General features: G+C 59.3%; 1 protein-coding gene across 4 annotated transcripts in view; it reads left to right on the forward strand.

Moving 5' to 3' along the window:
• Positions 1 to 25,830, forward strand: part of RASA3 (RAS p21 protein activator 3) — a 122,698-nt gene that overhangs the window by 46,142 nt on the left and 50,726 nt on the right. For all 4 annotated transcript variants that reach the window (XR_016212641.1, XM_070048522.2, XM_070048524.2 and 1 more), the window contains 2 exons: positions 6,259 to 6,362; positions 22,758 to 22,852. Coding sequence is in view for 1 of the 4 variants with exons in the window: in XM_070048522.2 (XP_069904623.1) it covers positions 6,259 to 6,362; positions 22,758 to 22,852 (199 nt within the window). In the remaining 3 variants the exon portion in view is untranslated. The remainder of the gene's footprint in view (positions 1 to 6,258; positions 6,363 to 22,757; positions 22,853 to 25,830) is intronic.

The raw sequence follows: 25,830 nt of genomic DNA on the forward strand, positions 1-25,830 counted from the left end.
CCACTGGAAAGATGCAAAATAAATAATTTTTAAAATGCTGTTAAATGAGCAGTTACTGGGTGAGGCCCAGAAGTGATTTTGGATTCTGTGGGCCTGTGCCTCAGGGCTCACCCTCCAGCAGCTTGAAGTGACTCTTGTGGCCCCAGGACTTTGGGGTCCAGGTCAGAGCAGGGCCTCTGTTTCGCCTTTCAGGCCAAGGCGCAGCCCTGCAGGTGTGGTGACCCCCGAAGAAGTAAAGCCCTGCAGGTGTGGTGGCCCCCGAGGAGGTGCAGCCCTGCAGGTGTGGTGGCCCCCGATGAGGTGCAGCCCTGCAGGTGTGGTGGCCCCTGAGGAGGTGCAGCCCTGCAGGTGTGGGCAGCCCTGCAGGTGTGGTGGCCCCTACAGAGGTGCAGCCCTGCAGGTGTGGGCAGCCCTGCAGGTGTGGTGGCCCCTGAGAAGGTGCAGCCCTGCAGGTGTGGTGGCCCCTACGGAGGTGTTGCCCTGCAGGTGTGGGCAGCCCTGCAGGTGTGGTGGCCCCTGAGAAGGTGCAGCCCTGCGGGTGTGGTGGTCCCTGAGAAGGTGCAGCCCTGCAGGTGTGGTGGCCCCTACGGAGGTGCAGCCCTGCAGGTGTGGGCGGCCCTGCGGGTGTGGTGGCCCCTGAGAAGGTGCAGCCCTGCAGTTGTGGCCCTGCAGGTGTGGTGGCCCCTACGGAGGTGCAGCCCTGCAGGTGTGGGCGGCCCTGCGGGTGTGGTGGCCCCTGAGGAGGTGCAGCCCTGCAGGTGTGGGCGGCCCTGCAGGTGTGGTGGCCCCCGAGGAGGTGCAGCCCTGCAGGTGTGGGTGGCCCTGCAGGTGTGGTAGTCCCCGAGGAGGTGCAGCCCTGCAGGTGGAGGTGAACACACAAGGTTCCTTGCTCTCTGGGGCTGCACTGTGGACGCCAGGTCTCCAGAGGGTTCAGAGAAGTTTCTAGAAGAGAGTCTTGGCCCTCAGCTCCCAGCTGCTGCCACGTTTTGCTCTTGCTGGGATGTGTGTTCCAAAGAACTCTTGCTCATAAAAAGTGTTGCTGCCCAGCCCTGCTGAGTGGCCCTGGCTCAGCCTTGCCCATGGTGCCCTCAGACTGTCCGTTAAGGGTGAAGGAGATGCGGTCTCACCCTGGGTGGAGCAGGGTTCTGACCTTCAAAGGGACACAGCCCCAGCACAGCCCCACAGAACTTTCTAGAAAACTGGAAGCGGCATCTGCTCTGTGCAGCTTGGTGGCTGCTGGTCACACGTGGCTGTGAGCTGAGAAGCTGAAGTCTGAATCCCTGTGTACAGAACTGGCCCCTTGTTGGAAAGCACACGTGGCTGTGAGCTGAGAAGCTGAAGTCTGAATCCCTGTGTACAGAACTGGCCCCTTGTTGGAAAGCACACGTGGCTGTGAGCTGAGAAGCTGAAGTCTGAATCCCTGTGTACAGAACTGGCCCCTTGTTGGAAAGCACACGTGGCTGTGAGCTGAGGAGCTGAAGTCTGAATCCCTGTGCACAGAACTGGCCCCTTGTTGGAAAGCACACGTGGCTGTGAGCTGAGAAGCTGAAGTCTGAATCCCTGTGTAAAGAACTGGCCCCTTGTTGGAAAGCACACGTGGCTGTGAGCTGAGGAGCTGAAGTCTGAATCCCTGTGCACAGAACTGGCCCCTTGTTGGAAAGCACACGTGGCTGTGAGCTGAGGAGCTGAAGTCTGAATCCCTGTGCACAGAACTGGCCCCTTGTTGGAAAGCACACGTGGCTGTGAGCTGAGGAGCTGAAGTCTGAATCCCTGTGCACAGAACTGGCCCCCTTGTTGGAAAGCACAGACCTGACGAACAGAGCATCTGGCGTGCATGCAGGTCCTGTGAGCAGTGAGCTTCCTGCCTTCGCCAGGGCTGCTTCCCAGTCGCTGGTGCACAGCAGTGGTGGCGTGGTCTCAACAAATGCATGCAGAGAGTCCACGGCCTGGAGCACCCCTGGTGGTGTGTATGTCCCTGTGGCTGGATGTTTGCAGGACAAACCTGCCTCTGTCTGCCCCTCACTCCCCGTCACACCAGTGGGGTAGCCACTGGTTCTGGGTGCATGACTCTGGTGCAGGGGCAGGCAGACACATATGTCTGGGTGGTGACACTGGTCATCCCTTCCATGGCCTCAGCCAGGCCTTGCTGTGCTTCGGACATTAGGGATGCAGGTGTACATGGTATGTGCATGGTCATGTGTTGTACATTGGAGGCAAAAGTGTATGTAGCATGTGTGTGGCTGTTAGAGACACGGGTGTAAATGGCATGTATGTGGTTGTTAGAGACGCAAGTGTCCACAGAGTGTGCATAGCTGTGTGTTGTGTGTGAAGAGACGTGCCCACAGCGTGTATGTGGATGTATGTTTTATGTAAAGAGTCATGTCCACAGCATGTACCTGGCTGTGTGTTGTATGTGAAGAGACGTGCCCACTGCATGTGGTGGCTGTGTATTGTATGTGAAGAGATGTGCCCACAGCGTGTTGTATGTTAGTGACACAGATGCCCACATGTATTTGGCTTTCACCTCCTCCCTCAGGCCTCAGGAAAGGGTCTCTGACGCAGACAAGCGCATGTGCCCAGGAAAGCTGGTGACACTGAGTCCCCCTGTCCTCAGCTCCCTGGTCTGGGTGTGGTGGGCAGGAAGCTTCATGGGTTCAGTTCATGGAATCCTCGTCGGATTTTCAGTTGTCCCAGAGGGAGGGGCAGCCTCTGGTCACATCCCTGGCTTCCTTTGAAGATACTTGCGTTCTTCCGGAAGTGTCCTAAGGGCTCAGGCTGAGGTCGGTCTTTGGTTTGGGGCAAGACCTCCTTGTGGGGAATGGCTGCCTCCTCCGGGAGTGTCCACTCTCCAGGAGTCTCTTTTCATGCCTTACAAAGGAGCGGTGGCTCCTTTGGACCTTGGCCCCTCCAGCCCTTCCCTGAAGGTCTCAAGGGCTCCCTGAAGCTGAGGGCAGAGCCCCGACCACCGGCCCAGCCCCTTCCTTCTCTGAAGCTGAGGGCAGAGCCCCGACCGCCGGCCCAGCCCCTTCCTTCTCTGAAGCTGAGGGCAGAGCCCGACCACCGGCCCAGCCCCTTCCTTCCCTGCCCCCTGCCTGCCTCGGGGCCTGTGCGCCAGCTGCTGCTGGGAGGCATCTCCTGCAGCTCAGCTCGACGCCTCCTCCTCCGCGTGGCCTCCGCCCCTGCCGTGTGAGCAGCGTGCTGATGCACAAGGCCCTTTCGTGTCCCTGTCACGGGACTTCAGGGTTCCTGGATCTCCCTGTGCAGCAGCGATGTGAGGCCTGGCCCACGTAGGGGCTCAGGGTGTAAACCCAGGCGTTCTTTTGCTGACCCCCATTTCTGGAGGACTTGAGATGACTTAGAGGAGACAACGTTAAGTAGTAGAATTTAAACAGTGAACTGCAAAACGGGAGAACGTGTTCAAACGGTGACGTCAGGTGTAAGAGAGCAGCCTCACCATCCCCCGCCTTCCAGCACAGCTCTGGCTCTGAGGCATCCGTTGCTGATGCAGGTGGTGGACTTCGGGCTCACTGGGAGCCTCCCAGCCTTCGGGAGCGGATGGAACTCTTCTGAGCACCCAGACCCCAGAAGAGTTCCACACGGGGCAGCCTGAGAGGGCGGGTACTTGGACAACGTGCAGGAGTGAGGTTCCCAAAGCTGTTTCTCAGGATGTCCGTGGTGGAGACGGCGTGTGGCACAGGGCTTTGCATCCGGATCAGAGAGCCTGAGATTGAGTCCTGCATCCATTTCAGATCCAGCTCCCTTTATGCTGTGCACCTGGGAGGCAGCGGGTGACGGCTTACATACCTTGGTCCTGGCCACCCACGCGAGAAACCTGGGTGGAGGTCCTGCCTCCTGGGTTCAGCTTTTGTAGGCATTTAAGGAGTGAACCAGTGAAGATGTCTTTCTCTCTCTGTCACTGTGCCTTTTGAACAAACACAATAAATTTTTTAAAAGTCCACAGCGTGGCTTTGGCCACAAGTCTAAGGACACAGTGTCCAGTGCTGCATGGGGCCCTGTGGGAGTCATTTGTCTAGATGGGACCATGCTCAGCACTGAGGGGCCCAGGGGAGGCCTTGGGGGGAAGCTGCTGGGGGGCACATGGGAGGACTGGAGGAGCCCCAGTGATGTCGACGCCTTCAGTGGAAGCTGGGGTGCCTGAGAGGTACACATAAACTAGACACTGTGTGTGAAGAGAGAGAAGCTTCCGAAAGAGGCAGCTATGAGGGACCTTGAGCCCCGTGAACCATTGCAATGATATCTGAAGGCGGGTGACACCTGGAAGTGGGTGACAAAGACAGCAGAAAACACCTCCCTGACTACGCCAGACATGAGAGTGAGGTGGGCTGGACGTGAGACTGGCAGCAGCCATCCGCTATGCCCGTGCCATGCGGTTCTAGGGAGGTGGTGAGGGTCTGCACACAGAGCCCAAGCCCAGCAGGGGCCTGGCCAAGGGAGCTCTGGCGGTTTGCATCCTGACCTGTGGATCTGTGCTGGGCCCCAGAGTGGCCTCCTACTGTCCAGACACTGAGTCCAGCTCCTTTTGGGGTTCCTCCTTTTGTGTCCCCTGCCAGGGGACACGGGACTCGGTCCACGTGAAGTACCACACACACCTGCACCTGTGGGCTCATGCCCATGGACACACACATGTACACAGGCACACACACACACACACAGTGATGGTGACATTTTTTGTGCTGGTTGGACATTTGGTGAGGCATCTGTTCAGATCTTGCCCATTTTAATGGACTTGTTTGTCATCTTGCTGTTGAGTTGTGTGAATTCTATGTGTTCCAGACATGAGTCCTGTCTATAACTGGTGTGCACACATTCCCCCTCAGCTACCTCACCACTTTCCTGCTGGAATAGAGCATATTGATTTTAAATGTTGTTGGTTTTGGTGAAGTCTGATTTACTAACGTCTTTTGGCAGCTGTGCTCTGGGTGTTGTGTTAATCTGCTTTCACTTCAGCTGAAACCCCCAAGAGGAGTTTCTTTAGAAAAGGCTTATTTCATTTCACAGCGGAGGTCACAGGAGCAGGCAGCCCCATGGTGGCTTGGTGGGGTGGCAGCACTGGTCACATCGTGAGCCAGAGGAGAGCACCTAGGCTGAGCTTGAGCTGAAAGACTCAGGCCTCTGGAGAACCTGTCCTGAGGGCCTCCCCCAGTGACCTGAAGACCTGCCACTGGCCCCACCTCTCAGACACCACACTGGGTGGAGTCTCACCCTTAACCCATCAGCTGCTGAGGGCCTCCCCCAGTGACCTGAAGACCTGCCACTGGCCCCACCTCTCAGACACCACACTGGGTGGAGTCTCACCCTTAACCCATCAGCTGCTGACCCAGGACTCCAGAGAAGACCGCTGCACGCTCTACCCCAGCAGGAGATCTTCACCCCGCTCCAGGTTACAGATTTATTCCTGTGTCTTCTGAGAGCTTTGTGGGTTAGCTCTTCCGTGTAGGTGTGTGGTCTGTTTCGAGTTGACTTTTGTGTAGGCTGAGGATGAGACCTGAGTATTTCCTGGCGTAGGGATGCCCCTGGCAAGCATGGTGTCTTCCTGTTGCTTTCATCTTGTAGGTATCTTCTCTGGGACCTTAGCCCTAGTCCGCATGAAGGCGGAATTCTGCCCACCTCTTCCAGTCTGACCTGCCCAGATCCGAGGCTCTGAGTCTTGCTGGTGGTGGGAACAGCGAGGCCTCCTTCCCCAGACGGTCACAGTCCTGGAGTGCCTGTGCTAGGATTGGGAATGGTTTCACTGGTGACCACAGACCATGCTGTGCTCGGCAACTTTGCTCACTGCCACCAAGCCATGTACAGGGTCTGTTGGTCCTTCATGACAGACCTGTAAGAACAATGCTGGCAACTCCAGAGACCCTTCACAGTCTGCTTCCTACTGAGTTCATCTCGTGTCTCCTGAGTGGTACCTGACAAATGGCACAGGTGTTTCCATGGACCCTTGGCTCAAGTACTTGGTCCCCTGCCACCCATGTGAATGAACCAGTTGGGTTCTGGGTTCCTGGCTGTTGCAGGCATCTGGGGAGTGAACCAGCAGTGGTAGATCTTTTTCTCTCTCTGTCTGTCTGTCTGTCTCTACTTCTCAAATAAAAACAAAAGGAAAACTGAGAGGTCACACTTGGTACCTTAGGCAGGGCTCCCTGTGAGGCCTGTGTGTGCTGGAAAGCTGGGCTGGCTACAATGTATGAGGACACGAGTGGGTCTGAGGTTGCGTGCAGCTCTGACAAACGCGTTCTTGTTTTCCAGCCCCTTTTATGGAGAGGACTTTTACTGTGAAATTCCTCGGAGTTTCCGCTACCTGTCGTTTTACATCTTCGACCGGGACGTTTTCCGGAGGGATTCCATCATAGGTAGGTGCCGAGACAGCTGTCTTGTTCATCCTCTCTGCCTCTTGAGCAGGATCTCATCCCGGTAGAGGTGGGGAGTGTCTCCCAGGGCGTCTCCCTTTTCTGAGTCATGGGAGATGCTAGCACTGTCTGGGGTGGTGCTGAGTGGACGGGGCAGCCTGTAGAGGAAGGCCTGGTCAGCTGCTGGCCTGTCTGGGCGTCTCCCCACCAGTGGCCACCTGTCATTGTCGCATGCCAGAGTCCACACACACAGGGTACAGCCCTGTGAGGCAAAGGCAAAGCACCTCCCAGCTATCCCAGGTGACATCGTTGTCACCGGGGCTGCCTCCCAGGCTCTGCCTGTAGCCCTTTGAGTGGCCATGGTGTCCCCTCCTCTTCACTGAGCCTGTCACCGATTCCAGCCCCTGCTTCCTCGTGGGAGCCACTGAGGCCTCTGAGCCTCAGTCTTTAAGGGGGTAGTGGTAACTTATTTCCCCCAGGAGACTGTGGGGATCAGAGGCGGACAGGACAGGCCCATGGGATGGTTTCTGTTTGGTCCCAAATGTGTTTGTTGTTTGGAGAGGCCCAGTGTGTCCCAGGAGGCAGAGGTTGGAGGGAGGAGCAACAGAGTACAGGAGCCCCTGAGCCTAGCAAGGGAGCAGAGGAGCCTTGTTGGCCTGAGGAAGTATCTCAAGCCCTGTGAGCTGAGGAAATCCCAGGTGGGTAGCAATGAAGTCACTCAGAGGGGAGGAACTGCACAGGCCCTGTGGGAACTCCCACCACGGGGGCTGCCAGGAGGAGGGGACACACAGAGGCTGGAGTGCAACAAGTCAGGGTGACTGAGAGCTCCCAGCCACTGCTCACCAGAAATACATGCGTGTTCCTCACACCTGCCTCACACTGGCTCCTCACACTCAGAACACTCGTGGGTCATGCATAAATCACAAGTGCTCCTTACATCAATCTCACATGCACTGCTCATACCAACTCGCAGAAGCTTCTCACGCCCAACTCACACACGCTCCTCACACCCAGTTCACACATGCACCTCACATCCACCTCACATAAGCTTCTCACGCCCAACTCACACACGCTCCTCACACCCAGTTCACACATGCACCTCACATCCACCTCTCATAAGCTTCTCACGCCCAACTCACACACGCTCCTCACACCCAACTTACTATACTTTTCACACCCAATTTACATCTCCCTCACATGTGCTCTTCACATTCAGCTCACACATGCACTTTAAACCCAGTTCATGCATGCACCTCATATCCACCTCACATAGGCTTCCACGCCCAACTCACACATGCTCCTCCCACCCAACTTACTATACTTTTCACACCCAATTTACATCCACCTCACACATGCACCTCACATTCACCTCACACACTCCTCATTTTGATCTCACATGTGCTTCTCATGCCTAATTCATATGTGTTCCTTACACCCAACTCACTTGGGCTCCTCACACATGCCTTATAGCAAACTCACACACCCTCCTCACACCTACCTGACTACCCTCCTAACACCCAACTTACACATGTACCTCACATCTATCTCACGTGAGCTCTTCACACGTAACTCACACATGCACCGCACACACAACTCACACACGTGCCTCACATCCACCTACACGCAGTCCTCACATCACTCTCACACATGCTTCTCACACCCAAGTCACTTGGGCTTCTCACATCCAACTCACACGCTCCTCACACACAGTTCATGCCTGCTCCTCAGACTCAGTGCACACTGACTACTGACACCCAGCTCACACTTGCTGCTCCCACCCAACCTGACTCTTCACACTCCAGGCTGTCTGCACACACTACCGTGTCTCTGGCCAGCTTCCCTTGAGGGCGCCAGATGCTTGTGGACAAGGGCCTTGAGTTTTCGTTTGTGCCCAGCCAACAGTATTGACTGCCATGCTGTGTGGTGAATATGAGCAAACTGGTTTTCTTATAATGACATATGGAGCCAGCCTGACCCTGGGACTTGATGGAGGGTTATACAACAGAAGGAGGGAGGGGGACATTGTCCTGACCAGATCCCTGTGACAGAGCAGGGAGGGGACACCGTGCTGACCAGGTCCCTGTGACAGAGCAGGGAGGGGACACCGTGCTGACCAGGTCCCTGTGACAGAAGCAGGGAGGGGACACCATGCTGACCAGGTCCCTGTGACAGAGCAGGGAGGGGACACCGTGCTGACCAGGTCCCTGTGACAGAAGCAGGGAGGGGACACCGTGCTGACCAGGTCCCTGTGACAGAGCAGGGAGGGGACACCGTGCTGACCAGGTCCCTGTGACAGCAGCAGGGAGGGGACACCATGCTGACCAGGTCCCTGTGACAGAAGCAGGGAGGGGACACCGTGCTGACCAGGTCCCTGTGACAGAAGCAGGGAGGGGACACCGTGCTGACCAGGTCCCTGTGACAGAAGCAGGGAGGGGACACCATGCTGACCAGGTCCCTGTGACAGAAGCAGGGAGGGGACGCCGTGCTGACCAGGTCCCTGTGACAGAAGCAGGGAGGGGACACCGTGCTGACCAGGTCCCTGTGACAGAAGCAGGGAGGGGACACCGTGCTGACCAGGTCCCTGTGACAGAAGCAGGGAGGGGACGCTGCGCTGACCAGGTCCCTGTGACAGAGCAGGGAGGGGACGCCGTGCTGACCAGGTCCCTGTGACAGCAGCAGGGAGGGGACACCATGCTGACCAGGTCCCTGTGACAGAGCAGGGAGGGGACACCATGCTGACCAGGTCCCTGTGACAGAAGCAGGGAGGGGACGCTGCGCTGACCAGGTCCCTGTGACAGAGCAGGGAGGGGACACCATGCTGACCAGGTCCCTGTGACAGAAGCAGGGAGGGGACACTGCGCTGACCAGGTCCCTGTGACAGAAGCAGGGAGGGGACACCGTGCTGACCAGGTCCCTGTGACAGAAGCAGGGAGGGGACACCATGCTGACCAGGTCCCTGTGACAGAGCAGGGAGGGGACAGCGTGCTGACCAGGTCCCTGTGACAGAAGCAGGGAGGGGACACCGTGCTGACCAGGTCCCTGTGACAGAAGCAGGGAGGGGACACCGTGCTGACCAGGTCCCTGTGACAGAAGCAGGGAGGGGACACCGTGCTGACCAGGTCCCTGTGACAGAGCAGGGAGGGGGACACCATGCTGACCAGGTCCCTGTGACAGAGCAGGGAGGGGACGCTGTGCTGACCAGGTCCCTGTGACAGAAGCAGGGAGGGGACACCGTGCTGACCAGGTCCCTGTGACAGAAGCAGGGAGGGGACACCGTGCTGACCAGGTCCCTGTGACAGAAGCAGGGAGGGGACGCCGTGCTGACCAGGTCCCTGTGACAGAAGCAGGGAGGGGACACCATGCTGACCAGGTCCCTGTGACAGAGCAGGGAGGGGACGCCGTGCTGACCAGGTCCCTGTGACAGAAGCAGGGAGGGGACACCATGCTGACCAGGTCCCTGTGACAGAAGCAGGGAGGGGACACCATGCTGACCAGGTCCCTGTGACAGAAGCAGGGAGGGGACACCATGCTGACCAGGTCCCTGTGACAGAAGCAGGGAGGGGACGCCGTGCTGACCAGGTCCCTGTGACAGAAGCAGGGAGGGGACGCTGTGCTGACCAGGTCCCTGTGACAGAAGCAGGGAGGGGACACCATGCTGACCAGGTCCCTGTGACAGAAGCAGGGAGGGGACACCATGCTGACCAGGTCCCTGTGACAGAAGCAGGGAGGGGACACCATGCTGACCAGGTCCCTGTGACAGAAGCAGGGAGGGGACGCCGTGCTGACCAGGTCCCTGTGACAGAAGCAGGGAGGGGACGCTGTGCTGACCAGGTCCCTGTGACAGAAGCAGGGAGGGGACACCATGCTGACCAGGTCCCTGTGACAGAAGCAGGGAGGGGACACTGCGCTGACCAGGTCCCTGTGACAGAAGCAGGGAGGGGACACTGCGCTGACCAGGTCCCTGTGACAGAGCAGGGAGGGGACACCATGCTGACCAGGTCCCTGTGACAGAGCAGGGAGGGGACGCCGTGCTGACCAGGTCCCTGTGACAGAGCAGGGAGGGGACGCCGTGCTGACCAGGTCCCTGTGACAGAAGCAGGGAGGGGACACCGTGCTGACCAGGTCCCTGTGACAGAAGCAGGGAGGGGACACCGTGCTGACCAGGTCCCTGTGACAGAAGCAGGGAGGGGACACCGACCAGGTCCCTGTGACAGAAGCAGGGAGGGGACACTGTGCTGACCAGGTCCCTGTGACAGCAGCAGGGAGGGGACACCGTGCTGACCAGGTCCCTGTGACAGAAGCAGGGAGGGGACGCTGTGCTGACCAGGTCCCTGTGACAGAAGCAGGGAGGGGACACCGTGCTGACCAGGTCCCTGTGACAGAAGCAGGGAGGGGACACCATGCTGACCAGGTCCCTGTGACAGCAGCAGGGAGGGGACGCTGTGCTGACCAGGTCCCTGTGACAGAAGCAGGGAGGGGACGCCGTGCTGACCAGGTCCCTGTGACAGAAGCAGGGAGGGGATGCTGCGCTGACCAGGTCCCTGTGACAGCAGCAGGGAGGGGACGCTGTGCTGACCAGGTCCCTGTGACAGAAGCAGGGAGGGGACACCGTGCTGACCAGGTCCCTGTGACAGAAGCAGGGAGGGGACACCGTGCTGACCAGGTCCCTGTGACAGAAGCAGGGAGGGGACACCGTGCTGACCAGGTCCCTGTGACAGAAGCAGGGAGGGGACACCATGCTGACCAGGTCCCTGTGACAGAAGCAGGGAGGGGACGCTGTGCTGACCAGGTCCCTGTGACAGAAGCAGGGAGGGGACACCATGCTGACCAGGTCCCTGTGACAGAAGCAGGGAGGGGCACTGCGCTGACCAGGTCCCTGTGACAGAAGCAGGGAGGGGACACTGCGCTGACCAGGTCCCTGTGACAGAGCAGGGAGGGGACACCATGCTGACCAGGTCCCTGTGACAGAGCAGGGAGGGGACGCCGTGCTGACCAGGTCCCTGTGACAGAAGCAGGGAGGGGACGCTGTGCTGACCAGGTCCCTGTGACAGAAGCAGGGAGGGGACACCATGCTGACCAGGTCCCTGTGACAGAAGCAGGGAGGGGACGCCGTGCTGACCAGGTCCCTGTGACAGAGCAGGGAGGGGACGCCGTGCTGACCAGGTCCCTGTGACAGAAGCAGGGAGGGGACGCCGTGCTGACCAGGTCCCTGTGACAGAAGCAGGGAGGGGACACCATGCTGACCAGGTCCCTGTGACAGAAGCAGGGAGGGGACGCCGTGCTGACCAGGTCCCTGTGACAGAGCAGGGAGGGGACGCCGTGCTGACCAGGTCCCTGTGACAGAAGCAGGGAGGGGACACCATGCTGACCAGGTCCCTGTGACAGAAGCAGGGAGGGGACGCCGTGCTGACCAGGTCCCTGTGACAGAAGCAGGGAGGGGACGCTGTGCTGACCAGGTCCCTGTGACAGAAGCAGGGAGGGGACACCATGCTGACCAGGTCCCTGTGACAGAAGCAGGGAGGGGACACCATGCTGACCAGGTCCCTGTGACAGAAGCAGGGAGGGGACACCATGCTGACCAGGTCCCTGTGACAGCAGCAGGGAGGGGACGCTGTGCTGACCAGGTCCCTGTGACAGAAGCAGGGAGGGGACGCCGTGCTGACCAGGTCCCTGTGACAGAAGCAGGGAGGGGACGCCGTGCTGACCAGGTCCCTGTGACAGAGCAGGGAGGGGACACCGTGCTGACCAGGTCCCTGTGACAGAAGCAGGGAGGGGACACCGTGCTGACCAGGTCCCTGTGACAGAAGCAGGGAGGGGACGCCGTGCTGACCAGGTCCCTGTGACAGCAGCAGGGAGGGGACACCATGCTGACCAGGTCCCTGTGACAGAAGCAGGGAGGGGACGCCGTGCTGACCAGGTCCCTGTGACAGAAGCAGGGAGGGGACACCGTGCTGACCAGGTCCCTGTGACAGAGCAGGGAGGGGACGCCGTGCTGACCAGGTCCCTGTGACAGAAGCAGGGAGGGGACGCTGCGCTGACCAGGTCCCTGTGACAGAAGCAGGGAGGGGACACCGTGCTGACCAGGTCCCTGTGACAGAAGCAGGGAGGGGACACCGTGCTGACCAGGTCCCTGTGACAGAAGCAGGGAGGGGACACCATGCTGACCAGGTCCCTGTGACAGAAGCAGGGAGGGGACACCATGCTGACCAGGTCCCTGTGACAGAAGCAGGGAGGGGCACTGCGCTGACCAGGTCCCTGTGACAGAAGCAGGGAGGGGACACTGCGCTGACCAGGTCCCTGTGACAGAGCAGGGAGGGGACACCATGCTGACCAGGTCCCTGTGACAGAGCAGGGAGGGGACGCCGTGCTGACCAGGTCCCTGTGACAGAAGCAGGGAGGGGACGCTGTGCTGACCAGGTCCCTGTGACAGAAGCAGGGAGGGGACACCATGCTGACCAGGTCCCTGTGACAGAAGCAGGGAGGGGACGCCGTGCTGACCAGGTCCCTGTGACAGAGCAGGGAGGGGACGCCGTGCTGACCAGGTCCCTGTGACAGAAGCAGGGAGGGGACGCCGTGCTGACCAGGTCCCTGTGACAGAAGCAGGGAGGGGACACCATGCTGACCAGGTCCCTGTGACAGAAGCAGGGAGGGGACGCCGTGCTGACCAGGTCCCTGTGACAGAGCAGGGAGGGGACGCCGTGCTGACCAGGTCCCTGTGACAGAAGCAGGGAGGGGACACCATGCTGACCAGGTCCCTGTGACAGAAGCAGGGAGGGGACGCCGTGCTGACCAGGTCCCTGTGACAGAAGCAGGGAGGGGACGCTGTGCTGACCAGGTCCCTGTGACAGAAGCAGGGAGGGGACACCATGCTGACCAGGTCCCTGTGACAGAAGCAGGGAGGGGACACCATGCTGACCAGGTCCCTGTGACAGAAGCAGGGAGGGGACACCATGCTGACCAGGTCCCTGTGACAGCAGCAGGGAGGGGACGCTGTGCTGACCAGGTCCCTGTGACAGAAGCAGGGAGGGGACGCCGTGCTGACCAGGTCCCTGTGACAGAAGCAGGGAGGGGACGCCGTGCTGACCAGGTCCCTGTGACAGAGCAGGGAGGGGACACCGTGCTGACCAGGTCCCTGTGACAGAAGCAGGGAGGGGACACCGTGCTGACCAGGTCCCTGTGACAGAAGCAGGGAGGGGACGCCGTGCTGACCAGGTCCCTGTGACAGCAGCAGGGAGGGGACACCATGCTGACCAGGTCCCTGTGACAGAAGCAGGGAGGGGACGCCGTGCTGACCAGGTCCCTGTGACAGAAGCAGGGAGGGGACACCGTGCTGACCAGGTCCCTGTGACAGAGCAGGGAGGGGACGCCGTGCTGACCAGGTCCCTGTGACAGAAGCAGGGAGGGGACGCTGCGCTGACCAGGTCCCTGTGACAGAAGCAGGGAGGGGACACCGTGCTGACCAGGTCCCTGTGACAGAAGCAGGGAGGGGACACCGTGCTGACCAGGTCCCTGTGACAGAAGCAGGGAGGGGACACCATGCTGACCAGGTCCCTGTGACAGAAGCAGGGAGGGGACACTGTGCTGACCAGGTCCCTGTGACAGAAGCAGGGAGGGGACACCGTGCTGACCAGGTCCCTGTGACAGAAGCAGGGAGGGGACGCTGCGCTGACCAGGTCCCTGTGACAGAAGCAGGGAGGGGACGCCGTGCTGACCAGGTCCCTGTGACAGAAGCAGGGAGGGGACACCATGCTGACCAGGTCCCTGTGACAGAAGCAGGGAGGGGACGCTGCGCTGACCAGGTCCCTGTGACAGAGCAGCGAGGGGCACTGTCCTGAGCACGTTTTATCTCTGCCCTCACTCTTAGGCATACCTCAGTGGTGGCTTTGCTGAAAACCCAGAGCCTCAAGGCTGCAGGCTCCCAGCTGGCCCTGCTGGGCCGCGGAGGCTATGCTGGCTGAGGGTGCCGTAGCTGGGAGCAGGGCTCCGCGTAGCTCCTGCGAGGGTGGCCGGGCACTAAGATCTTGTGCTTTCTCAGGAACAGCTGGAGAGTCTCGGGTCTCATCATTAGCGGCACATCGTTACTAACTGAAAGCTCAGTGTGGGCCAGACAACTCAGATCTGTGAGGAGCCCGAGACAACGTGTGTGCCCTTGGTTCGAAGCTTTGGGTTGAGGTTGCTGGACCAAAGGCCCTTGCTCTGTAGGGTGCCCTTGGGGGATGGCCAGGCCACGTCGTCCGTCTTGGGAGTCCCTCATCAGAATTGCCCTCCCGCCTTCCTGAGCCAGGCTCTGCGTGTCTGTCCAGCAGCCGTTCCCTAGGCCCCGTGTGCCACTGTGCGCTCACCCTCACCAGCTGGCCGACGGCTGGGCGCTAATTTGCATCGCACCTGTGAACCACGCGTGGCTGCTTGTTGACAGAATCAATGGCTTGAGTGTTGAGAGCAGAGGTGGGGCAGCTTCTTCTCTCCGTGTGCCCTGTGCCCATGCCACCTGGCACAGCCATCCACCTACAGAGCAAGGCACAGCCGGAGTGTCAGCTCTCACCAGCCCATATGCAGGTGCTTTATCTGCGGTCGAAACTCCCTGTCATGGTCGAGCTTGGGCACCGTCTGTCTTGGATTCATCTGCACCCTCAGTGTGTCTGAGCCTTGCTGGAGGGCAGCACCAGGGACTTCTGAAGGCACAGGGTCAGCTCTTGACAGTGCAACTGTTGGTTTTCAGTCAGCCTCAGCGCAACCTGGGGCCACATGGCCTGGACGGGGCTGGCCACAAGACGCATGAGGGCTTCTGTGGCCACGTCCTCTCCCCCCACCCCTTCCCTGGCCTGTGTGCTTCCCCATCAGCACAGGACTCCTGGCATTGACCAGGCTTGGCCCCAGCATCCTGTCCTAACGGTCAGGTCCGGTTCCTCCTCCCAGTGGAGGCCACTGCTGCCCTGGGAGCACCTCTGCTGTTAGGGTATTCCCTGAGTCCTGAAGTCTCTTCTTTGGATGGAAGGGGTCCTCCGGCAGAGTATCTGGGCTACTCTCAGGATTCTGCGGCTCTCTTGAGGGCCAGCGTCTCAGAGAACGTCCCTGGGAGAGTGAGGCCAACTCAAATGCGGAGCCTGTGTCACTTATGCCTTCTGGAAATGTCATCTCCCAGAACTTTGCTCCCACCCTCCCTGACTTCGCGGGGAGTAAGTGGGCGCTGCCCTGATGCCCAGAGTCTGACTTCCCTGCCACCGGTTGAGAGTGATGACGGCTGCTCCATCACACAGGGCACTTCTGTGCCTTGGTGACAAGGGCCCTTGGGACTGGCCTGTCACAGGACTGGGGGCCTGCACGTTTGTTTATGGCAGTCCTGGGGACGGGAAGTGAAATCAACCCTAACAGAAGCTCTTTAGGAAAAGAGTAAGAAGCCAAACTGAAGAAATCAGACTTCTACTAACCTGGCAGAGGCACACGTTTTGCACGTCAGGGGTGCAAAAGACACTGCAGAATGTGTAGAAACAAAGCTTGAGCCGGCGCCCACCTTGCTCGTGTGAGTTTTTGATGGCTGGCCTGTGAGCCAGCATGAGCGCGTGAGTCTCCAGGGGTCTCGGCTGTGAGGGAGGAGCTGCAGTGTCCTGGAGACCAGCACACTCTGAGGAAGGACGGCCCGAGCTTGACCACCTCACCCCACGCCCCTGGGCTGAGCTTGCTTTCCTGTGGGTGCTGCAGCTTCATGGTTCTTTGTGCTCAGACCGCCAGGCCTGACATCCGAGTCAGCGGCGCTGCTTGCCAGACCAACACCACCAGCTGGGCACTGGCCCTGTCCTGAGCAGGCCGTCCTGCGTGCAGAGGGCTGTGCGTGCAGTCTGAAAAGGAACAGCCCTGGCTTCGGAGTGGTGCCTGGGGCGAGCCTGAGCTGAAAGGGAGCGGAGCACAGTTCTCAGAGGCCTTTCACCGTCTTGGCTGGACACGAGGGGAGACCTCTTTCCTAAGATCGTCCGCTGACTTGTGCTGGAAACGGAATGTCATCCCCACGACACCAGTTCCAGGTCAAGGGCTCTTCCTTGGAGTGTTTTCCCAGCTGGGAGCTCCTGTGCCAGGAGATGTTGCTCCACGTACTGTGGTGCTGAAAATAGAAGCCAAGAGGCCAGAAGGGCAGCGGCTGCCACTCGGACCCTGGGCAGTGTCTTTGCAGAGTGCTGGGCGCTGGGGAGGGGAGCTGCGGGAGCGCAGCCGGGGCAGAGCCGTCTGTGCCTGCGTCACACGGCCACTTCTCTGCTTGCCTGGGCCTTGACCTCCGCCCTCAGCCGTTCAGGGGCCATGTTGGGGAGGTTGTGTCGCTGCAGGAAAGGGTGCCCCATCCCGGCCTTAGACACTACCTGCAGCTCCAGCTCACCAGACCCCAGTGCTCTCCCAGTCTCCCCACACGTCGCACCGTTTCTCTGCAGCCTCAGCTCGTGGCGCTGCTCCTCCTGGCTCACGGTCCGTCCAGGTTCCTTGGAGCAGCCCCTCTTCTGTCACCCCCATGCCTCCACCATTTCTTACTTGGGCTGCTGGTTCAGTGGGCCCTGGGCTTGCTCCTCACGTGGCTTTCTGGCCTCCAGCTGTAGCAGGCGGTTGTGGCTGCGTCCTGAGGAGAGTGCTATCTCCTCATTCTGGTCTGACAGCATCCTCAGGCGTCCTCTGATACAGCTACATGCACGTTCTCGGCGGGAAGTTCAAGTCCCAGAAAGAGAGTGCACCCAGGGTGTCAGCGGAAGACTGGGGTGCAGGCGGGACAAGGCCAGCAGCAAGAGGGAGCCCAGGGAAACAGCCGGAGCTGCTGAAAGGGGGTGCAGTGCTCCAGGCAGGGGGAGCTGAGGAAATAAAGACCCTTCCCCAGTGCCCTGCCCTGTCTGCAGCCCCAGGGCCTCATGGGTGAACCCTGAGGGCCCAGGCCCATAGGTCAGACTCCCTGGACAGAACTGGAGGAGAGGGCCAGGGAGTGTGTGCACACGGCCTCCCTACGCCCGGGAGGTACCCCCAAGTGCTGTGCTGGAGGATCAGGGACCTCTCTGGAGCCAAGGACCTGACTGGGGCGCTGTCCTCAGCGTCTCTGAGGTGCAGTGGGCGTGCTGGACACAGACACCGTTGTCCCTGTGCCAGAGCCGCGGCACCCAGAGGGCTGGTTGGAAGCCCAGAGCAGCCTTCCAGCATTGGTGGGTGTGACCGGAGCAGGCGTGTTTGGGCGCTGCTGCTTGGTGGGTGGAATTCGATTCCGTGGCCCCTGGGCCTCTCATTCTGTTCTGATCTAGACTCTAGGGCACTTCCAGGTGGGGTAGGTGTGAGGTAGATTCCTGGGCTCCTCCTCTCCCTCGCTAGGGGACACTCACACACTCCTCCCACCGTCTGGAGACCTGTATCCTTTTGTTCATAAATCAGGTTTATTGGCCGGTGCCACGGCTCAATAGGCTAATCCTCTGCCTGCGGCGCTGGCACCCTAGGTTCTAGTCCCGGTCGGGGCGCCGGATTCTGTCCTGGCTGCTCCTCTTCCAGGCCAGCTCTCTGCTGTGGCCCGGGAGTGCAGTGGAGGATGGCCCAAGTGCTGGGCCCTGCACCCGCATGGGCAACCAGGAGAAGCACCTGGCTCCTAACTTCAGCCGCAGCGACCATTGGGGGGTGAACCAACAGAAAAAGGAAAACCTTTTTCTCTGTCTCTCTCTCACTGTCCACTCTGCCTGTCAAAAAAAAAAAAAAAAAAAAAAAAGGTTTATTGAGGTGTAAATTACATATGTAAAATTCCCTTTAAAATGTTTCTTAGAGAGAGAAAGGAAAGAGTGCAGCTGGTTCACTGCCCAGATGCCTGCAACAGTGGGGGGACCAGTTGAGAGCTGGGATCTTGATCCAGGTCTGACACGCGGCGGCATCCGGCCGTCACCCTGTGAGTGTTTGGGTTGATTCTGACCATTCTCGTGTGGGCCTTCTGCCTGGTGGATGCCCAGGGTCAGGCCCAAAAGGCTGTGTGTGTGGGTGCAGCCGTCACCCTCACTAGCATGTACTGGTGTCTGTTTTTATTTTTTGATTAATTCTTGCCATTCTAGGGGGTGGTGTCTCTCTGTGTTGCTTGCTGCATTTCCACCTGAGGGACAGGGAAGCTTATTCTTGTCCTGTCTGGGGACAGGGCCCAAGCCCTTTGTCCTTTCTGGTGGGGACTGAGGCTTCCGCATCCTCTCTGGATTCCAAAACGCTTTCTTCCAGTCTGTTGTAGCCTCTTGCTCTTTGGCCTTTGATGCAGTTGCACTCGTCAGACTTCTTTCCTGGTTTGTGCTTTGGTGTCGTGTCAGAGGCCATGCAGGTTCCCGCCCTCTGTCCCTGTCGGCGTCGACGTCTCTGATCCCTTCAAGGGAATGTTTCTGTTCCAGGGCACAGGGCCTCGTGCAGGTTTTCCTTGAACATGTCTGTCTGTCCCAGCCCACGTGCAGGCCTCTTTCTGTCCCCTGCATCTGCTGTGTGGGTTGTGAGTCCTTCGCCCCGGCCTGTCGGGGAAGACCTCCAGCGTGGCCCTTTCCTGGAGTGAGTTTGCTGTTTGAGGCTTTTGGACTACCACGTCTTAATCAGCTTCTCGTTTCCAGAATATCCTCCCAGGAGTCAGGAGTGGGGCTGCCTGGCGTGGGGACTGACTGGGGGAGGGAATTAACTAATGCACGGAGCCCTCAGCCCCCGGCCTGCCCTGTCGCCACGCACTTACACCTACCCTGTCACCAGGCACTCTGCCCGCCCTGTCACCATGCACTCTGCCCGCCCTGTCGCTGCACACTCATGCCTGCCCTGTCGCCATGCACTCTGCCCGCCCTGTCACCATGCACTCTGCCCGCCCTGTCGCCACGCACTCTGCCCGCCCTGTCACCACGCACTCTGCCCGCCCTGTCACCACGCACTCTGCCCGCCCTGTCACCAGGCACTCACACCTGCCCTGTCGCCACACACTCTGCCCGCCCTGTCACCACGCACTCTGCCCGCCCTGTCACCACGCACTCTGCCTGCCCTGTCGCCACGCACTCTGCCCGCCCTGTCACCATGCACTCACACCCGCCCTGTCACCATGCACTCACACCTGCCCTGTCACCACACACTCACACCTGCCCTGTCACCACGCACTCACACCTGCTTTGTCACCATGCACTCACACCTGCCCTGTCGCCATGCACTCTGCCCTCCCTGTCACCATGCACTCACGCCTGCCCTGTCACCATGCACTCTGCCCTCCCTGTCACCATGCACTCTGCCCGCTCTGTCACCATGCACTCACACCTGCCCTGTCACCACGCACTCACACCTGCTTTGTCACCATGCACTCTACCCGCCCTGTCGCCACGCACTCACACCTGCCCTGTCACCATGCACTCTGCCCGCCCTGTCACCATGCACTCTGCCCGCCCTGTCGCTGCACACTCACACCTGCCCTGTCACTGAGCACTCTGCCCGCCCTGTCACCACACACTCACACCTGCCCTGTCACCATGCACTCTGCCCGCCCTGTCACCATGCACTCTGCCTGCCCTGTCGCTGCACACTCACACCTGCCCTGTCACCGCGCACTCACACCTGCCCTGTCACCACACACTCACACCTGCCCTGTCACCACGCACTCTGCCCGTCCTGTCGCCATGCACTCTGCCCGCTCTGTCGCCATGCACTCACACCTGCCCTGTCACCGCGCACTCACACCTGCCCTGTCACCGCGCACTCACACCTGCCCTGTCACTGAGCACTCACACCTGCCCTGTCGCCATGCACTCTGCCCGCCCTGTCGCTGCACACTCACGCCTGCCCTGTCACCATGCACTCACACCTGCCCTGTCACCGCGCACTCACGCCTGCCCTGTCGCTGCACACTCTGCCCGCCCTGTCACCATGCACTCTGCCCGCCCTGTCACTGAGCACTCACACCTGCTGTGTCACTGCGCACTCACACCTGCCCTGTCACTGCACACTCTGCCCGTCCTGTCACCGCGCACTCACACCTGCCCTGTCGCCGCGCACTCTGTCTGCTCTGTCACTGAGCACTCTGCCCGTCCTGTCGCCGCACACTCATGCCTGCCCTGTCGCCGCGCACTCACACCTGCCCTGTCGCCGCACACTCATGCCTGCCCTGTCACCACACACTCACACCTGCCCTGTCACCACCCACTCTGTCTGCTCTGTCACTGAGCACTCTGCCCGTCCTGTCGCCGCACACTCACACCTGCCCTGTCACCACACACTCACACCTGCCCTGTCACCACGCACTCTGCCCGTCCTGTTGCCATGCACTCACACCTGCCCTGTCACCGCGCACTCACACCTGCCCTGTCACTGAGGACTCTGCCCGTCCTGTCACCACGCACTCTGCCCGTCCTGTCGCCATGCACTCACACCTGCCCTGTCACCATGCACTCACACCTGCCCTGTCACCACCCACTCTGTCTGCTCTGTCACTGAGCACTCTGCCCGTCCTGTCGCCGCACACTCACACCTGCCCTGTCACCACACACTCACACCTGCCCTGTCACCACGCACTCTGCCCGTCCTGTCGCCATGCACTCACACCTGCCCTGTCACCGCGCACTCACACCTGCCCTGTCACTGAGCACTCTGCCCGTCCTGTCACTGAGCACTCACACCTGCCCTGTCACTGAGCACTCACACCTGCCCTGTCACCAGGCACTCACACCTGCCCTGTCACCGAGCACTCACACCTGCCCTGTCACTGAGCACTCACACCTGCCCTGTCACCGCGCACTCACACCTGCCCTGTCGCTGCACACTCTGCCCGTCCTGTCACCGCACACTCACGCCTGCCCTGTCACCGCGTACTCTGCCCGCCCTGTCACCATGCACTCACACCTGCCCTGCGCCACAGTTGGGGTGTTCATGTGTTTGGCAGGGGTAAGGAAATGTGGTCCCATGTGTTTTGAAGGAGCAGGAAGGGATTTTAAGTTGCACCCCAAAGCCGTGAGCACAGAGCTGGATTCTGCGGACAGCCCTGCCTTTGCTTCCATTTCCGCTTTCACTGTCAATGCTTCTGCTACGAATGGAATTCGTTTTTACATATTGACGTCGTGTCCTGTGGCTTCGGTTCTCTTTGCATTTCTTGTAGATTCAGGGTGGTGACATGTGTCCTCCCGTTTCATGCCATTGTCCTGTCCTAGCCTCACCCTTGGCTGCATATGAGGAGACGGGGCAGGCTCAGGATCCTGTGATGCCTTGTTTGTCACCATGTCTTCCCTCTGCTAACTGGCTCCCACATTCAGTGCTACCTGGCTTGCTTCTCTTTTCTGTAAGACATATTTATTTATTTGAAAGTCAGAGTTACAGAGAGAAAGGGAGAGAGACAGAGATCTTCCATCTGCTGGTTCACTCCCCAGAAGGCTGCAGTGGCTGGGGCTCTGGCCAGGCCAAAGATAGGAGCTTCATTTGGGTCTTCCAACTGTGTGCAGGGGCCCAGACACTCAGGCCGTCCTCTACTGCTCTCCCAGGCCATTAGCAGGGAGCTGGATTGGAAGTGGAGCAGCTGGGACACCACCTGGCGACCATATGGGATACTGGTGTTGCAGGCAGTGTTTTTACCTACTAGTGCATAGTGCTGGCCCCTGCTGCCCTCTTCTGAGATAGCCCCGACAGGCATCACACCCACAGGAGAAAGTAACAAATGGGAAAATCCAGGCAGCACCATCACAGCCCCGATGAGAACTCGAGGCCCAGGCTGGATCAGGAAGTCTCCTGGTGTCACTGGTGTCTCTGGTGAGAACAAGGTCTGTCCTCCTCCATCCCCACCAGGTGCCTATTCACTCTGGACCCACATGCCAAGGAGGGAGGAGGTGGCTTGTCCTGGTGCCCACAGGAACACACGTGCACCTGCACACGTGTGTGCACATGCCCATGCACACACTGTGTAGGCTGAAGAGACATGCACTCGTGTGTTCTGAGCTGAGCTCGTGTGAGCACATGTCAGGGGACATGTGGCTGTGCGGATGACCTTGTGGTGCACAGCAGCTGTGACCACGCCTGCCCTCAGGGTTCACCCCCATCCCTTGTCCGCCTGGGTCTTGAGCACTGTGCTGTGTGGGCACCTGGTGGAGCCCTCATCCTTCCCCAGTGCTCTGGCCGCAGTGCCTCAGGGGACGCCGGGGCGGGGACAGGAGAGCATCCAGCTGTGCCTCCCAGCCGGGAACTGGCAGGTTGGTGACTGCAGTTCCAGGAAAGGTGGTGAGCTGTGCTTTGCAAAGGCTGTGGCGTCTGGGCCATCACAGTGAAGTCTGCATGCGTCGGGTTCCCTGGGTAAACGTGGGGTGGCTGCCCTGGCCAGCCCTGCCCCTGGGCACCTACTCTGAGCATCTGGACACCGCTGCAAGGGGGCAGGGGCAGGGGCCGCTCTCTCTGAAGGGCCCTCCACCTTGTGTGTTGCAGGGAAAGTGGCCATCCAGAAGGAGGACCTGCAGAAGTACCACAACAGGGACACGTGGTTCCAGCTGCAGCACGTGGACGCTGACTCAGAAGTGCAGGTGAGAGCCCGGCAGCGCTGTAGACCAGGGTGCGCACTGCACAGATGCCACTGTGACGCAAGATGAGGTGTGGGCTCTTGGCCCTCACTGGGAGATCTCACTGGGAGAAAAACTAGTGTAGATGCAGTATTTTGTACTCAGAAGTGTGCTGCTGTGTTGATCTGGACCTGTGCTGCTCTGTACTCGGAGGTCTATGTGGCCGTGTTGTTCTGTATGCAGAGGGGTACACGGCCATGTTGACCTGTGTGTGAGGTGTACGTGGCCGTGTTGACCTGTGTGTGAGGTGTACACAGCTGTGTTGATCTGTGGTCAGAGCTGTACACGGCCGTGTTAACCTGTGTGTGAGGTGTACATGGCCGTGTTGACCTGTGTGTGAGGTGTACACGGCTGTGTTGATCTGTAGTCAGAGCTGTACGCGGCCGTGTTGATCTGTGGTCAGAGCTGTACACGGCCATGTTGATCTGTGGTCAGAGGTGTGTGCAGCCATGTTGATCTGTGGTCAGAGCTATACACGGCCATGTTGATCTGTGTGTGAGGTGTACATAGCTGTGTTGATCTGTGGTCAGAGCTGTACACGGCCGTGTTGATCTGTGTGTGAGGTGTGCACGGCTGTGTTGATCTGTGGTGAGAGCTGTACGTAGCTGTGTTGATCTGTGGTCAGAGGTGTACATGGCCATGTTGATCTATGGTCAGAGGTGTGTGCGGCCATGTTGATCTGTGGTCAGAGCTGTACACGGCTGTGTTGACTGTATGAGGTGTATGTGGCCGCGTTGATCTGTGTGTGAGCTGTACACAGCTGTGTTGACTGTGTGTGAGCTGTACACAGCTGTGTTGATCTGTGGTCAGAGCTGTACACAGCTGTGTTGATCTGTGGTCAGAGCTGTTCACAGCTGTGTTGATCTGTGGTCAGAGCTGTACACGGCTGTGTTGACCTGTGTGTGAGGTGTACGTGGCCGTGTTGATCTGTGTGTGAGCTGTACACAGCTGTGTTGACTGTGTGTGAGGTGTACACAGCTGTGTTGATCTTTGGTGAGAGCTGTACACGGCCGTGTTGATCTGTGGTCAGAGGTGTGTGCAGCCATGTTGATCTGTGGTCAGAGCTGTACACGGCCATGTTGATCTGTGGTCAGAGGTGTACGTGGCCTTGTTGATCTGTGGTCAGAGGTGTACGTGGCCGTGTTGATCTGTGGTCAGAGGTGTGTGCAGCCATGTTGATCTGTGGTCAGAGGTGAGCATTGCCATGTGTATTGTGTGTCCTCCCTTGGTCTTCATCATTGTTGATCGTGTGTGATTGGAACAGCCTTATAGTGAGCATAGAGGGAAATGGAAGCTGGGAGAAGGTGAGGCCCCGGGGCCAGCACGGATCTCCAACCTCCAGCCTCTCACTGCCTCTGGAGGCCCTTGGCTGTTGAGGCAGAGCAGGATCTGAGCTGCACAGACTGCTGTGGGTTCCTGGGCTCACTGCCTATACAACATGCTCACTGGGCCTGGACCCTTGTCTGTCACCTCAGCTCCCTGGGCAGGACCTGGTGCCCCAGACCTTGCAGGCCCTCTCCTCCCCATGTAGCTGCCCTCAGCCAGCACCTAGGTAGGGGCATGGTGGGCCACTTCCCAGAGCCCAGACCGCCGGTTTCCTCGGTGGGGAGCAGTATACGGGGCCTGGTTTCTTCTATGGGGAGCAGCATACACAGGCCCTGGTTTCTTCCATGGGGAGCAGCGTACAGGGGACCTGGTTTCTTCCGTGGGGAGCAGCGTACAGGAGGCCTGGTGTCAGGGACAGGGCACCTTCCCCAGCTGCCCTTTGCTGTCCCCCAGAACTAGTCCTGGATTCTGTTTCCTGAACATCGTCTAGAACCAGGGCCCGGACACGTCAATCTTGCTGAGAATTTAAAGAACCTGGGAGACAGGTGTGGGCTGGGCTCTTTCCCTCCCCCAAGCTGGTTCCCTTTCTGCTGTCATCTTGGAAGGCCTGGGTCCCAGAGCAGAGTGTGCAGCCCCCAGGCCTGCACACAACCAGCCTGGGACCCTCCTGTGTGGGCAAGGATTCCTTGTGTTGCAGCAGTTTTGTGTTCGCAGGAGGAGCAGGGAGGGTGGAGCTGGGCCGCCCAGGCCTGGAGTCTCCGACCCACCCTTACAGCAGGGAGTGGGCAGGCTGCCTGTGGTCAGTGGCCTTGGTTTCTGATGTCAGGGGCTTGTGTCTCTGTTTGTGGTCAGCATGACCTTTTCAGAGAACCTGCTTCTGGGTTTGATTTACCCTATTAATTTCCTGTTTCCAATTTCATTGATTTTTGACCAGTTTTTATTATTCCTTGTCTTGCTTATTTTGGATATAATGTGCTCTTTTTCTGGTTTCCCAAGCTAGATGTTTAGGTTGTGGCTGTCAGTCCAGCTGCTCTGTAAACGTCTCGATGTCATCGTTCACCTTACTAAGAGCAGAAGACCCATCAAATGAGAGTTCCCATCTTAGACCAAAACAGATGCAAGGACACTTACCCATCCTCCATGCGTCCTGGGCTGATGGTGGGCGTGGGTGGGAAGGGGGTCCTGAGTTGTGTAGAGGCCACCAGCAGCTGCCTGTCTAAGCCCCTCACAGGCAGGAGAGCCCAGGGCTTGGTTTCTTCCAAGGGAACCTGGAGTTCTTGGAGCTGGGCAGACAGATGGGTCCACAACTTGGGGCAGGGGCCACGTGTGTGCTGGAGAGCAGGTGGGGCTCCTGGTCTGGGCTGTTTGTGCCAAGGCAGTGTTGCTTGCCAGTGAGAGGCACTGCTGAAACCTGGGCCATGGCTGTGCGTCCATATGACTGGCAGACTGGCGTGAGCGTCTGATCTGCAGGTTTATGAGAGTGCTTTCTGGGGGAGAGGGGTTGTCTGGGGATGGCACAGCTTTGTTCTGTTCGTCCCGCACCAGCACTGGAGACCATGCAGATCCTGGTGGCATAAGCCCTGCTGGTGAGGAGCGACTGTCCCCAGTGATAGGAG

The sequence above is a fragment of the Oryctolagus cuniculus genome, chromosome 9 (assembly GCF_051225735.1).
Source record: "Oryctolagus cuniculus isolate XC-2025 breed Fujian yellow rabbit chromosome 9, ASM5122573v1, whole genome shotgun sequence".
In the NCBI taxonomy this organism is placed as follows: Eukaryota; Metazoa; Chordata; class Mammalia; order Lagomorpha; family Leporidae; genus Oryctolagus; species Oryctolagus cuniculus.